This window comes from Phallusia mammillata, chromosome 6 (genome assembly GCF_965637545.1).
Source record: "Phallusia mammillata chromosome 6, kaPhaMamm4.hap1.1, whole genome shotgun sequence".
Taxonomy (NCBI): domain Eukaryota; kingdom Metazoa; phylum Chordata; class Ascidiacea; order Phlebobranchia; family Ascidiidae; genus Phallusia; species Phallusia mammillata.
In genome coordinates, this window is record NC_137257.1 from 2,083,410 (window position 1) to 2,098,761 (window position 15,352).

General features: G+C 36.9%; 1 protein-coding gene across 1 annotated transcript; it reads right to left on the reverse strand.

Moving 5' to 3' along the window:
* Positions 1 to 1,235: 1,235 nt before the first annotated feature.
* LOC145233325 (pre-mRNA-processing factor 19-like) lies at positions 1,236 to 9,966 on the reverse strand. Its single transcript, XM_080098036.1, has 12 exons — positions 9,835 to 9,966; positions 9,341 to 9,489; positions 8,935 to 9,070; positions 8,386 to 8,556; positions 7,697 to 7,836; positions 7,013 to 7,092; positions 5,903 to 6,023; positions 5,439 to 5,541; positions 4,778 to 4,900; positions 4,092 to 4,177; positions 2,191 to 2,361; positions 1,236 to 1,612 (listed from the first exon to the last, which is right to left on the reverse strand). Exons 1-12 carry the CDS (start codon positions 9,851 to 9,853, stop codon positions 1,406 to 1,408), a joined length of 1,506 nt encoding a protein of 501 aa, XP_079954162.1. The 5' UTR covers positions 9,854 to 9,966; the 3' UTR covers positions 1,236 to 1,405.
* Between the last annotated feature and the right edge of the window lie 5,386 nt (positions 9,967 to 15,352).

Here is a 15,352-nt window from a genome sequence, read left to right on the forward strand (position 1 = left end):
TTTCCAGAAACACAAAATCCACTTTTCAAGCTACAACGCTTAGCGATAACCACCCAGCAAGAGTGCATGACGCAATCTAGCAGGTTTACTCCATTCTGTGGTCTATTAATTTCGGGGGATTTGGGTAGTTATGCAAACAACCGTTGTTGGTGGTCTGTTTGGAGAAAGGAAATAAGAAATAAAACACAACATCTATTCAAGAGATTCTTGCATTTTTGCTGATTCATCTGAATTAAGGTGACATTGCTTGACGTCAGGACTGTTGCCTGCACAATAATCAATTCAATTCAGAAAGCATTGGGTTGCGAGAAAACAACGGTGTCTGTTTAATAAAGTGAACTCAATTTATCTACCAAGATATATTGTGGTGTTTTTCAAACTCATTGACGTCCGACTTGTGTATCTGTTTACGAAACCGATAAATTTAGGCAAGTCAGCTGGAACAGATAAGTTACTTTATATTTGTAATGACCTCTACTGCACTGCGAAACAGGAGCCTTAAACCGGATTTAAAAATGAAAAAGTAACGACCGGGAAAATATTGCGGTTTTCCCGCCAAAAATCAAACAAACACATTTACGGAAATATTTATTTCAAAAACCTAAATTTTAAAAAAAGTTGGTTTATGTTTCACTTTACTGAAGGAAACTGCAAGTTAATTTAATTGGTCTTTCTTGTGTTGTAATAAAGTTTGTGTTTTTATATTGGGCCACAAATTAGATGACGAATGACCAAGAGAAAATAAAATGCTGAACGGTGAAAAACTGTATGAGGACAAAATAAGGACGCAAGTCAAAAATAAGATAATCTCTTCAAAGGACAATCGCATTTTTTATAATGTCCTGTATCAAATAGGGCAAATCTTAGAAAAAGTTTCGGTCTGGCACCCCTGGCCTTACTTGAACAGTTTTTGTGGTTCTGTTGAGCAAACTTGAAATGTTATTCTATTGTCATATTTTGTATCATTAATACAATCTTAAAAACTTAGATGGGGGACGATCTAGCACTCCCGGCCCAAACCAATTCATCGGTGGTTCAATGGACCGACTATCACTAGCCTACAGTGTTTGATTTTCCACACAAAGTCAGTTAAGGCCAACTGGCATATATTGAACAACGCAATGAAGGAAAATTTGTGAAGCCTTCGCACGCTAGCAGTCCAACGACTTCCTTTCAGCATTACAAGCAACCTCTCAACTAGCTGCAGTATTTCGTATCACAGGTGCATGCGAAAATACTTGGCAAACCGTTTTATTGGCGACACACGGCTACTGACAACGTGTGGCACAACTGTACAATTTTTACACATACGGCAGGCGGCATCTTTGTGCGCCTTGAGCAGCAATCTTACAAAACTCGATTGGCCTACGTCATACATCCGGGCCACTCGCTGCTACGTCACCGGTCACATGATTCCGTAAAACTTGAGCGAGCGGTCCATGGCAGTTGAGGCTAAGAATCGTGCGTTTTGGCCGAATCTGACTCCTGTGGTCATGGCGCTGTGTTCAGTGAAAGTCTTAAGCTCCTGCCATTGCTTGCAGAGATAGATTTTCAGATCGGTTCCAGCCATAGCGAGATAGGTTCCAGATTGATCAAATGTCAAAGACTTCACCTGAAAAAGCAGAAACAAAAAATGATAAAAAATTGAAACTAAACTTGACGTCATAAGAACGGCCGCCTTACCATAGCCACAATGGCAATTCTTAAAACTAAATGACTGAATATGTACGAGTTGATACGTATTATAGCGATGGCAAATTCTATTAAAACCAACAGTTTATAACGTAATCTAAGGGCCTTATTACAATACACCAACATAATCTAAGTTTATCACTATTTCAGTGCCAGTCAGTTTAGCCACACAAGTTTTTAATCTCTGTTTTTTGTGTGTTTGGTGCAATTGTCGCTCAATAAAACTTTGTTTTTCAAGATATCCCATTGCCATAACGAGGCGTCTCATATGGGACGTCGAAACGTCGGTAGTTTATGATATAACTGCTGAAGACCAATACTCGTTTAACACTGAGATAACGAAATCTCGGGTTTGTTACGTCACAATTAACACTAGTCCAGACTTTGGCAAAAAACTTTAATCTTATTTATAGTGGAAATATAAAATCGTTTTAATTTGCCACATCGGCTAGTTTTGATGACAAAATATTATCGACTATTATTAGCGTGGGTTTCTACCTCGTATCTGTCAGGCATTGTCAATGTCTTGAAGTTCTTGAGTTTCCTGAGATCCCACAGTTTCACCGATGAGTCATTTGCCGCAGTGGCGAGATAATAACCATTCTCGGAGAATGCGATGTCAGTGATGGAGCCAGTGTGTCCGGGGAAGTTCGCCACATTGGTTCTTTCCTGCACAAAGGAGAAAGTTATTAGTCATGGTATTTTTTTACTAAAAAATCATGTTCAACTAATGCTTTCAGTATACAGTAGACCTCGGTTAAACCGGATTCGCTTAATCCGGATCTTCGCCTAATTCGGACAAACTTGAGGTACTAATGATTTGTAATGTGGTAAGACTTTAACTAATCGACATCGGTTAATCCGGTTCTTCGTCTAATCTGGACAAATGTTTTGGTCCAAACGGGTCTGGACTAACGGAGGTTTTTTGCACTTGGATCAGTAGCCATTATAGTGGCGAATTGATTTTTTATGTTTTAATACATTGCATTTCCAAAAATGCAGACTGTCTGAAAGCTTCAATTAATATGATGGTAATAGTGTTTTCTAACTGAGATAAGAATTATATAATCAATTATGAAATTTCAATTTGATGTTTTAAAACTGAGTTTCGCAAATATTTTCAAAAATTAGGGGCCAAAGCCGAAAGTAAAAACCTGACTTACAACTCTGAACTGCTAGCACTGGTTAAATCAGTGGTTCCCAACCGGGGTTCCGTACAACCCTTTCAGGGGTTCCGTGAACTTTAAGGGTTGCACGGTGGTTCGCACCGATTTGGTGTAGCAATTCAAACACTTCATAATATTATTGTTTCGAACAACAATGATTTATAATATGCTCGCCTATACCTTATAGTTAAGCATTGTTACACCATTGATCAATTGTGACGTAATAAAATCAACCTTGATACACTTAGCTAAATTGCTAGATAAATGTAGAAACGACCGATCCAAATAACATAGCAATGCGTTTCAGTGAATCGTTTAATTGAAGTCAACCTTTATGATGTACTTGGGATCAGGGCTGCCAATGAGAATTTCAACAAAACCCAAGACTCACAGCAAAATAACCCAAGAATTTAAATGAAAACCCAAGAATGCAAAATGTGGTTAGAAATGCAATTAATTAGGAAATTTACTCGTTTCATTGACAAATATTTGACAATTTACAGTCCGGAAATGCAACTTTACAAACTTTTGGTAGGAAATGGTCAATGCAAGCAAAGGGAATATTATGTTCAATAAAATATGCAGCAATCGCCAGTTCACTTTTGGCTGTTTGATGATCATCATCTGTTTTCTTTTTCATAAAATTAGTAATGTCTACAGTATATTTAAAAGCTTTAAAACTTCTTTGATGGTTTGCAGTTTTTATGTTTAACGAACATTGATCTATTTGCATTTTTAAGTGTAACGATTGCTTTCACTGTATACTTATCTAGAAAGAATTAAGGTCTAGAATAGAGAGAAAATAAAAGAGATGAAAAAATGGCCCAAACAGTGCAGCTAGCCGAAAAACTTTTCTCGTTAAATAGTTCTTACATATATCTATTTCCTCAATAACACTCAAAACCCAAGAATTGCTATCATTTTCAAAATAAAACCCAAGAACCCAAGACGTCAAGTAAAAACCCAAGATCTTGGGGCAAAACCCAAGCTTTGGCAGCCCTGCTTGGGATGTGTTAAGCAAAAATGCATGTTTTTTTCTTTGATGTAGCCTTCTTGTATTACATTGATTACAATTATTTCATGGGGGGAAAGTTTGACAAAATACCTTAAGGGTTCCGTGCTACTAAAAAGGTTGAAGAGCACTGGGTTAAATGCACAATGAAGTTTGTAAGTGTGGCGCAACCCCAAAAAGATTTGGAAATTTTGGTCCGAAACACAAAATGCACAGTGTACCTTCAAATCCCAAATCTTAATCTGATTGTCAACTGTTCCAGTCCCGAAAATCAAACCATCCGGATGGAACTGAGCACATGTAAGAGCTAAAAAAATAAGAAGAGTTTAGGTTTTGATGAAACACAATCTTTGAATAAAATTTCATATACTGAGTTGAAAACATCACAAAAGGGCTTTAACACTTACATAATGCAGTGAAAACATGTTGTTCAGTTATGCCCTGATAATAAGCCAGTGATTCCCAACCAGGGAGGAATTTTAAAACTTGAGGGGAGGGATTTAATCTATTTTTACATGTGGTTTGTAAATATACACTTTAGCTCTGGAAATATAACCTGTGAAGTTGATTAAAGATCCAATTTTAAATGATCTTTGTGTGGTTACATACCTACAAACCATTAACAGTTACAAACACAATTCACAAATCTAAATATTTCCAGCAAGAAGATACAAGCCGATATCCTGGAATAAAACATTACAACGTTTTAACAGTTACTATTGTCATCAGAAAAAAAATGGTCCCTTCTGCGGCATTCATTTACCTGATGATGACAATAGTAAAAGTTGAAACGTAGTTATCTTTTATACCCTGGTAGTGGCTTGTAACTTTTTGTTGGCATAACAATTAATTTAGTTCACAAGATTGAGGGGTGAAACAAAATTTAGTATTTGTATATTTCACTTACCACTCCCAATAGCATCATCTGTGACTTTGCAAAGAGTACGCCCAGTTCTGATATCACTAAATGCCCAATGTTGGTCCTCACTACAACTTAACAGATAATCACCCAGAGCGTGGAGACTGATGCCTAAAAACACAAAGGAAAGTAAAGTAAATGACTATGTGTAATATGTAGCAGGCAGCAATAGCTTATATATTCAGTAGTAGGATCTGCATTTAATGCTTTATTCTATGGTTGGTCTAAGTGGCGTTGCAGAGCAGGATTTTGTGTGCCTAACTGTAACATACTTCTATCCAAACTGATTAGGTCAAACTGGCGATCCCCTACTACGGAACTTAGATGTGCAGCATACAAAACAGGAAATGGTGCTTGTGATTTGACTTTCGGCGGTTTCTCCACTGAGCCTGTGTAGCTCAGTTGGTAGAGCATCCAAGAACAAAAATCACTGTTTTTTTAATGCGTAAGATGTTGGAACAATGCGTATTTCTGGAGTCTGTATAGCGTAACACACAGCTGGTGATGTCACAATGCAGCGCGCCTGCTCGGCCGCGCACCGTAAGATGCTCAGTGCTCGACCAAACAGAACATTTCCAGTTTTGGCATATCCCTATCCAGTATGTTACCAAACATATGCTACTGCACAAGCGAATGATGTCATGTTTACCTGTAACAGCCTCCTTATGTGTTTTGATGATCGTTGAGCAATGTCCATTCTGCACTGACCACACTCGGACAGTTGCATCCGGTGAGCAACTGAAAGCGATGTCCTGAATAGCAAGAAAATTGTGTTGACAAACATAAAAAAGTTCATTCAATTCAACCACTTTTTAATGTCACAAATAAATAGTGGCTTTATTTCATATTTCCACCCTGGAAGAACAAACAAAATATTTGGACCCTTCAATTTCTTTCAAAGAGATATTATGCTCCATTGCATATAAAAGCTTCACAACTTGCTTGCTCCATCTAAACTTTACATAATTTTTTTTACATAATTAACTTTTACATAATTAACTTTTGCGCATTAACGTTTATGTTTAACAGACTGTTAGGCTAGATTAGCAACAAACATCATATTAATAATAATTCTATGTGATTGCCTCAGTCAACGCATCTTTAGTTACTTACCTCTGTTGGATGGTAAATGACACTTGTAACTTTTTTGGTGTGACCTTTCAATGTGCTGATGACCTGTTCAGTTTCTTTGTCAAATACGACAGCTGTTTTGTCCGCTCCACCAGTAATTACTCTACACAACACATAAATGATTTTAAATTTGCACACAAATCTGCTGCATTGCATAATCGATTTGCCAAGCATTCTTCATGCAATTAACCGGATTATGTGTTTAACCAGATAATTTTCTTACAGGCTACAAGTGGGATTTACGAATTGTATGCAATTAAACGGATTATGTGATTACCCATTGGCAATTGGATATTGCTTGTTGTGGTAGCACTCAACCAAGTATTACACAAGTGCTTTTAAATGTAAACTAATATCTTAGCATTCATCAAACCCCAAAATAGTTAAGCAGTAATTTTAAAATCACAAATATTCTTGGCAGTTTTGTGACTCTACCGATCTTGAAATAGTCTACTATGCAAGGAATGAGCAACAACAAAGATAAACAAAACATAAAGTAGCTTATTAGACGTTCTTATGGAATTAAAAGCTTACAAGTTTAAAAATATGGCATGTTGGTTAGTGAATAAGGACTAGATCAGTGGTTCTCAACGGGGGGGTCTGCACAGCATTTTTAGGTGGTCCGCGACAACTTCCTAATTTTGCGGACATGGAGACTGATAAAGCGCAATTTGAAAAATGCTTCTGTGTTTTAAAATAGCATGAAACTTGTTTAAAGACATTCTTCATAGGCGACAAACCAAAATACATTGTGACATATCAACTCCATTGTGACGCAACAGAGGTAAATTGTCGGTGGCAATAACGTCATATCACAGTGTAATGGATCTTTCTTGCTGATTTCCGATGTCGCTACCCAGACAAATGGATTAAAATTTTGGTCCTTGACCAAATGTGGTTTGTATACTCTGCACCTTGTTTTGTTTGCTTGTCAATGAAAAAGGACAAACAATACCAAAATCTTTAAAGGGTCCGCAAAGGCAAAACGGTTGAGAACCACTGGACTAGATGATCAGTTGTACAAGCTTGTTTGGCCATGAGTTAAATTAATTAGTAGTTGTAATAAACATACTCATTGCAACACACACACACCTGTTTGTGTCCGATGCACACAAGTCCAAACACAAAATTCCAGGAATCGAAGCAGAGTGCAAACCTGGATGTGAAGCAACCTTAAATCAAAAGACCTTTGTATAATGAACGAAATTTACAAATGTACAATGTTAGAATGCAAGGTTGCAAAGTCAATAGCATAGGGCCAGACCCTTGACTTCAAGTACTTAGGATATCGACATGGCTCTGACTGCTAGGATTTTTCCAACCCTTCGATATGAGTCACACTCCTTAAGTTTGCCATTTTGGTCTTTTTCTTTTCTGCTGTTTTTTTTGGTACATGGCTTTTTCGGGTTACCTATTCAAACACTAGTTTCGGATACAGGGCATGAATATGCAAATTTAATGCTCGGGTCAGTTTGTGCAACTGCCTGACGGAGCACCGATCATCAAAAATAACAATGCTTGGTACCAAGTACTCGGGTTCTGGCTTGGCTCAGCCCATACATAGCGGTGAAATCAATTTTACATTCATTACATTGCACAAATACAAACACAGACTGATTCAATCATATACAGAAAGCTTCAATTAGGTGTAGGTAATTGAGTCAGCTCTCTGGCGGTTTGGTTATTTGATCAAGCTATGGCCCTAACTAATTTTGCAAGTGTAGTGTAAATGCCCTAAAAAGGGGTGGGGAAAATCAGTAGATGCAAAATACTCACTGGTCTGTAGTTTCTGATATCGTCTGCAACCACTAAGTCATCAGGCATCTTCTTACCACGTTTCTTACGCTCGGCTGTAAGCACGCTTGCTTTATCTTGCAGTTTTTGAATCACATCTTCAGTAAGACCAACTGGTTCACCTGTAAATAACAGAAAAGGTTAGGCCTTTAAGTGGTGTTGTTGATGATACATTTGTGTCTTATAGAACACCTAAAATACAATCCACAAGAGACACCATAAACAGTACAGGTTGTTTGGGAATAACAGTTCCTATGCATTAAAACAGATTTTGATAACCAGAATCATCTGTGTATTAGTTTCAGGCTTTCATGAATAAACACAAATAATTAAGTTACGTGTAGACCACACTTCTTTTGTTAAATATGCTTTAACCAAAGTTACGGGGTATCAACAGTCTCATGTCAAACTTCTTTAATGTCAAACTTCTTTAAATTGGGGGGGGGGGGGGGGGGGGGCAGTTTTTAAACATAATGAAGTCAACGTCTCAAAACTGTTTTACGAATCAGACTCAATTTTTTAACAAATTTAAATTGTGTAAATGTTTAAGTCATGTTTGTTTTCAGAAATGATTTTTATTAGTTAAACTGAGGGAAAAAAACTGGCGCCAAAACCCAGGTTTAACAACTTTCAGGAATATCCCAAACAAAATTTTACAAAAATCTACATACCATCGTCCTGCTGTTTGTCCACTTGCATCTGCTGAACGGTCGCTTGTGGTTGTGGTAAACCAGATTGGGGTTTCAGCGTAGCCAAAGCTTCACGGGCAGCAGTTGCTTCTTTGGTCAGTCGCGCAATCACTCGACAAGCTGCATCGTGCTGGTACAGAGCATGGGACAGCTCTGGAAATATTTCAACATTAACATTGTGATTTAACTTTAGTATTTTCCATATTAACTCAACCCTACTACTTATGGATTTTGTCAGAAACCAAAAATTAAAACAAACAATTTGGCTTAATACAGTAAAAAAGTGTTTTCGTTGTGTTGTGACATGCTTGTGTTTCATTCTTTTTTCCTTTGTTTATCTTGCACTCTACTAGTCGCATTCGGTGTTATTTACCCTGATGAAAACGACCTGTATAGGACGTCGAAACGTCGGAATAAAATTACATTTGCCAGGAAAGCTCTACAAACTCGAAATTTTTGTTAATTTTAGGACATTCTTTATAACACAGATACTATTTAGTAAGATTATGATGAAAAGGTTGTGTATTAAACCTTGTCTTGTTGTGTGCAGTTGTTGTCTGAGAGTAAAGGTTGTCAGCACACAGGCGTCCCATTCATCTTGTAGCGACTTTAGAATTGCTGGAATACTTGTAGCTGATGGTGGCTTTGGTTTCACAATTGGGTTTGCCTGGAAATGAAAGTAAAGGAGTAAAAAACAGGCTTTTTTGAATCCATCCATGGCTAGCAATGTACTATCAAATTGCACGGCTTCATGTAAACACAATCTAATCCAACAAATCGCTCTAAAACCCACAATTGACTTCAATACATTTAAGTGGATAGGATGCATATACATATTTTTTAGTCGAGGAAATTAACATATTCAGTGAGATTACATTTAACAAATTTGGAGCGCTTTTTTAAAAGCAAATCTAGATTCTTATTTTTTTATTCCAACCTTAACATCTATAATCTGATCAGGAGTAATAGGTTCTCCATTAGTTGGATCATTGCCATTTTCTTGGATATATTTTTCCAGCAATCTCCTTTCAAACACACATCCCGAAGCAGGTGAAATACAAGGCACTTCTGGTACTTCACCAGAAACTGAAAGATAAAACAGCTCGTTGTAAACAGCATGTTATTCTTGCAACAAAATTTGTAAAAATCCCAGTGTGTGTATTGTTTCTTTAAAACAGAGCTAAAATTCTGATAGTAGTATAATACTGTAACATAGTAATAGTGATGCACAATATAAAACGCACATTACGAAAATGTTACTACTTTTACGTGTAGTATTAAAGCAGTTGAAGATACTTTTACCAATCAAAGTACGTCGTTGTGTTAGTATTGGTGTTAAAAGTAATTAAAACATGTGGTCAAACTGTTTTTAACTTGTTACAGCTTTAGAAAATTACATTTTAGCTTTATTAATCGACAAGGCATACTTACTTGAGCAAACGAGAGACATAACAATTGATTTTGGTCAAGTTTAACACAAACAATTACAAAATAGCAAACGAAAAGCAGGAAAATCAAACGCGTTGAACTTCTGCGTTTTCGGATTTTTTGCCAATGTGCCAAAATGCAAAACGGATGAGCGAAAACTTAGGTTTCCGAAAATATGTTTTTAATAAACCAGAAACTGCTACCGGTACTTCAGTTTATTTAAACTGTATTGCGCGTAATTTAGTACTGTATGTCAGGGAATTGTTTAATTAAGTACTCTTTGTTTAAATACAGTTAAAAAATTATACCGCCGATAGCTTCTTACGCAACACAAGTAAATTTCACTGCTAGGTTGCACACCGCTGTAAATCACATTTAGAACTATTGAAGCGCATGTTATTTGATAACTTGTGACCAATTTTGTGCTTGTAAATTTTAGAAGAAGAAGATATACACAATTCGCTTTCAGTTTAGGTTGGAATAATTTGCACGGGACTATAGTTATCTTATTTTCATCAGTTTATGGCTTAAACTATGCAAATATTCGAAAGCAGTCTATTTACTTTTTTAAATGTTTAAAAAAGGTAAAAGGTTTATTTGTTATCGCTCTTGTCGGTCAAAGGACGGTGCGCTGGGCAAATGATGGTTCACAAAAAAGATCCAGTACTAAATCATGCAGTAAATGCATTTTGTTGGTGTAAAAGATCGTTTTTAAGAAGGAAAAATCTGATGCAAAGATGCAACATTTTGTCAAAAAATCTTGTGTCAGCGAAACATAGAAATCTTTATTTATATGTTTTAAATTGCCGCTCGAGGCGCTGATGGTCTATTCGTCGCATATTAGTAGCTCCATCATTCGTCGCCTGGGTTGGGTTTCTTCCTGGACATTGACATTGTGGCTTACAAGCATAGGCTACAGTGGTACATTTTGGTCACATGTTTTCATCAAAAAGGCTTGTACCAAAACACATCAAGTAAGTATACAAGGTTAAAGGTATACTTCGAAAATTGAATAAAAGTAAAACCAGATACAACCGTGTACAGTTCTTTGTAAGTAACAGCTAGGTCTCCTCAAACATGCCGTTAATGAGATAAGTGTAATGAAGCTAATGATAGTAACATTGAATTCAAATTTTGTAAGGAAAAGGGTGGTGCTAGCGCATACAATCTTAAATGTCATCCGGCTAGATTACCGCTAAACGTGTCACGTTTTTCACCACATTTAACCAACATTTAAACACTCCTTGAGCCAAAACGACGTCCCACGAAAATCAAAGGTCGTGTACAAATGACCTGAAATACAATGCTAACTGTTACGTCATAATAGCTTTGTCGAATGTATTGATAATATCTTCAGCCAAATTCATGATTCCTTTGTCCAACAGCCGTTTAAGTTTATGTGCTTGTTTTTCTTACTTAAATATAACAATTTTTAGTGTTTTGCTTGTTGGTTTAAGCTTTTTAAAAAAATGCTTAGAAACCAGTGACAATGTTTATCTCAAATTCACAAAACAAAAATTATTAGCTCCAATGCCTAAAAGCGAAACAATATTGACGTGTTGAAATTTAACATTTAAGATACAATCATTATTTCGTTTAAGTTTAAAAGTGAACTATTAACATTTTTAACTACTTTGAATAAGGGCCTTTTGTGACAAAATGTCTTTTTACCAAAACAAAAGCTCGGGACATATTTTAGCCTCTAGGCCAGTGGTCGGCAACCGCCGGTCCGCGGCCCGGTACCGGTCCGCGAGGAGTTCGTTACCGGGCCGTACAATTTTTTAGGTTAAATGCTGTAAAACATTTTGACAACATATCCATGGGATGACAACTTAATTTAAGCGATTTTATTGCGAAATATTTGTAGTTTTTTTTAAGACTGGTCCGCGATAAAATTTTAGTTTCAATAACGGTCCGCAGTGCAAAAAAGGTTGCCGACCCCTGCTCTAGGCCACAAACACATTTTCACTGTAAACATGTTGCTAGGAAATGATGCCCTTGACTTTGCCCTTCACATCATTGCCCGTTTTGTTTTTATTGCCGATCGAGTCACAAGCTTGGGCCAATTTCAGTGAAATCAGCTTCTCATAGCGGCTCGTTAAATGGAATGTTTAGGCCTCCCTGAAACCGTCTCTTACATGCCGTTACTGATGGTCTTGATAGCCACGGATAATTTGAAAGTCGATGGACTTAAGTTGTTTGGATTAGAGAGAGATTGGCCCACGGCGATTTGTCATTAATAAATTGATTTTTCTCTCTTCTCAGTCTTGGGTTTGATATTTTAATTTATATTTCTGCTGCTTTTTGTTTACCTAGTACCTAACACATCTAACTATTTCTATTTTAGTTTTTTTCACTTAACCCTCTGAATATATTCCTATGTTTTTTCGTTTTGTCTCTTGATAAAGCTTTCCCACTTTATCTCATTTTTGGTACATTTTCTTGTTTTTTTTACCGCTTTGACAAGGAAACAGATAAAAACTAATTTTAGTTACTATTCCTGCCAATAAGTTACACTACAAGCCTTGTCACAAAAAATAATGACAAACTTTACTTAAAAAATGTTTTAATCTCCTCCAATGCGTGAAAAACTCCTATGGTGCTTTATACTGGTGGTATACATAACACAATCAAAATCGCTTTTTATGAAATACTAACCACAAAGAAGTTAGACGGATTCACAGAAAATAAGATGCAATTTCAGATAATCAAGATCAGGCTATATGTGTGTATGCTATCATATTTTCAACAGCGTTAGAGTTTTTAGTGCAAAATCAAGGTCTGTTTTAGGCCAAATAGGTAGCGATTGTTGGTGACTTGTAATGTAGATTAGAGTAGTATAGTGCCAGATTGAACAATACATTTGTACTGAGGCTCAAAAATCAAGTTGGAAAAACCTTGGGTTTGGCTCAATACTTTTAAACCCCGCAAAATGTTCAAACACCTTATCACATTCACCTTGACTTATATTTCAAATTTTCACCTACGTGTCTGACAATGTTGGTTTAAACATCGACAAATTACCAAGGAATGTTTAAGTCAAATATGTAACAATTGTCGGTGACTTTCAATGTAGATTAATGTAGTGTAGTGCAAGATTGAACAAACCATTTTTATTGATGCTTCATGTTAGAAAAGTTACACCATTTCAGAAACCTTTTTTCTGTAATAAACCCCGCAAAAATTGAAATACCGTATCACGTTCACCTAGTTCTGTGTTTAAATTTTTACCTACGTGTCTGACAATTGTTGGTTTAAACATCGATTTATTAACCAAACACTTCAAGCAAGGGCAAATACAAGAATGAATCACACCCAGCCAAATCGTCGAGTTCAAAACAAGCGTGGGTGTTTTTTCAGACTTATGTTACCGTTTTTGCAGTTACTCACTCACGGGGCAAAACGTCAGTACAGCAAATAATCCGAAATTACTCACCGACAAGACGTGAATACGCCCCGTTCTGTCGGATACGGAAGATAAACAACTGATTATTTTTGTTTCTCTTCTCCCAAATCTGAAAACAAAGTATCTTCATATTTTAGGATTGTTACACCCAGTGTTATTTGTTTATGTGATAAAAATTCAATTATGACATTTCAACCAAAACACCAGATTGCAAGATGGACCTAAAGAGAAATTTTAGAACTGTTCGTAGTTTAGGAAATCTGTGTTTGTATTTGTGGTAGCGTAATTTAAGTTTGGGACATTTTTTCTTTGTAAGAATTATTTGCACATACTGTTTGAAGTATTATAAACCATTAAACCTACATGAACCAGCAGACAGCATTTTTAAATAATAGTTTTGACATTTCACTAAGAAAAGTTTATTAAACGCATTCAGCGACAGCATTAAACATTGTATTGTATGATACGTGCCATAAAATCAGCCCAAAATTTTTTTGGGGGCGACAGATAACTTTATTCATGATTATCTCATCTTTCAGGCTTTGCATTTGAATTGTCATAAATCGTGAACATTTGAAAAGGTTTAAGACAATTTCAATGCCAACTACAAGTCACGAAACGACGATGTAATGAACTTTTTTGAGACATGCCAAATCACGTTGAATGATGACAGGAATTGAATTTGTCTCAAGGAAAAGGTCTACTTCTGTCACTGATCACATGACAAGGTTAGTGTGATTTTGGCCCGATGAAAATAAAGGCGTTAAAACAGAACCAACATATTGTGATTATAAGCAAACCACATTACAACCTATTGCCTAGGGCAGCGGTTCCCAAACTAGGGTCCGCGGTCCTTTAGGGGTCCGTGAGGCAATTTTGGGGGGACCGCGAAGCGGGTAAAGTAATTCTATAATCTTATTTAGCGGCAGTTTGTGCTGCTGAATAAGTTTAAATCAAGAGAATTGAGAAATCGACTGTCTCCATTGCTAAACAATAGCCTTTATTAAAAGACAACTATCAAAAATGCAATTGTTCGCGCACAATCGTACTGCTTTTTTGTCTTGTCTGTAATGTCACAAGCTGTCTTTTATAGAGTTAAGATCATTATTATGCGCAATTTTGCATAACTAGCGAAAATCCTGCAATCATCTTTCGTTTTCCTGAAATGCACATTCCAGCTTAAGGACCGCGAGCCCTCGAAATAATGGCAAAGAGACCGTTTTGACAAAATAATGAAAAAGTTTGGGAACCACTGGCCTAGGGGCACAAATATTTCGCCATTGTTGGTCGTATTTGAGTAATTTGAGCATTAAAGCAACTGGATAGTGTTTAGCTTCTTGTGGTTTAAGGTCAAAAACTAATATAAAGCAGACAAGTTGGAATCTTTGTCATATATGCTCGCACTCATGAAACGCGTATATAGTATACGTTCTTTTACACCTTCCGCGAATTCTGTCTTCAATTCACTCCGCTCGCGATCAGCCGCCCACCCATGACGTCGTCCTGTGACGTAGCACACCGTGTCGTGACGTAACACAATCAATTTTGTGTTTCAGGAATTGTTAAAGAGAGAAAAAACGGCGTCAATTTGAGCAAGTGTCTAGTTACAACCACCAGCAAACCCTTTCTCCTTACCCGAGGTTCGGATTTTCCGACTGCTTTTTGCTTGCTGCGGTCACGTGAAAATCCTCATTCGCATGAAGGTGGTCATGTCTCTCTGGTAATAATCCCATACGCGACGTGGTCACAGTGCATGACGGTAAATAGAACTACAGCCAGGTTTTGAAGGTCACGAGACGTAAACAAATTGCACCAAAGGTGTAGCCTTCGGTATGTAATCTTTCAGTCCACAGTTTTTAATTAGTGCCTTGCTTCGTGGTTTCTATAAGGCGTCCTAAAATTCCATCCACCTTCGTTACCAAGATCTTGTGATTCTGGAAAAACCAGCTTAAACTATACCAGAAAAATACCCTGTTATTTTAATCAACTTATGCAAATCGGGTTTAATTTGCTGCAGACAGAGCACGTACATTGTTTCGTCCTATATGGTCTTATCAGGTGACGATATATCGGCCGTATTGGCTAGTGCAGCCATCCAACCTCGCTCCAGTTTGT

Excerpts from the sequence above, each read along its gene's own strand:
- LOC145233325 (XM_080098036.1), bottom strand. Across the intron at positions 9,071-9,340 it reads ATCAGATTATAGATGTTAAG|GCAAACCCAATTGTGAAACC; the intron begins GTTGGAATAAAA and ends TTTCATTTCCAG. Across the intron at positions 8,557-8,934 it reads ACTGCACACAACAAGACAAG|AGCTGTCCCATGCTCTGTAC; the intron begins GTTTAATACACA and ends AAATATTTCCAG.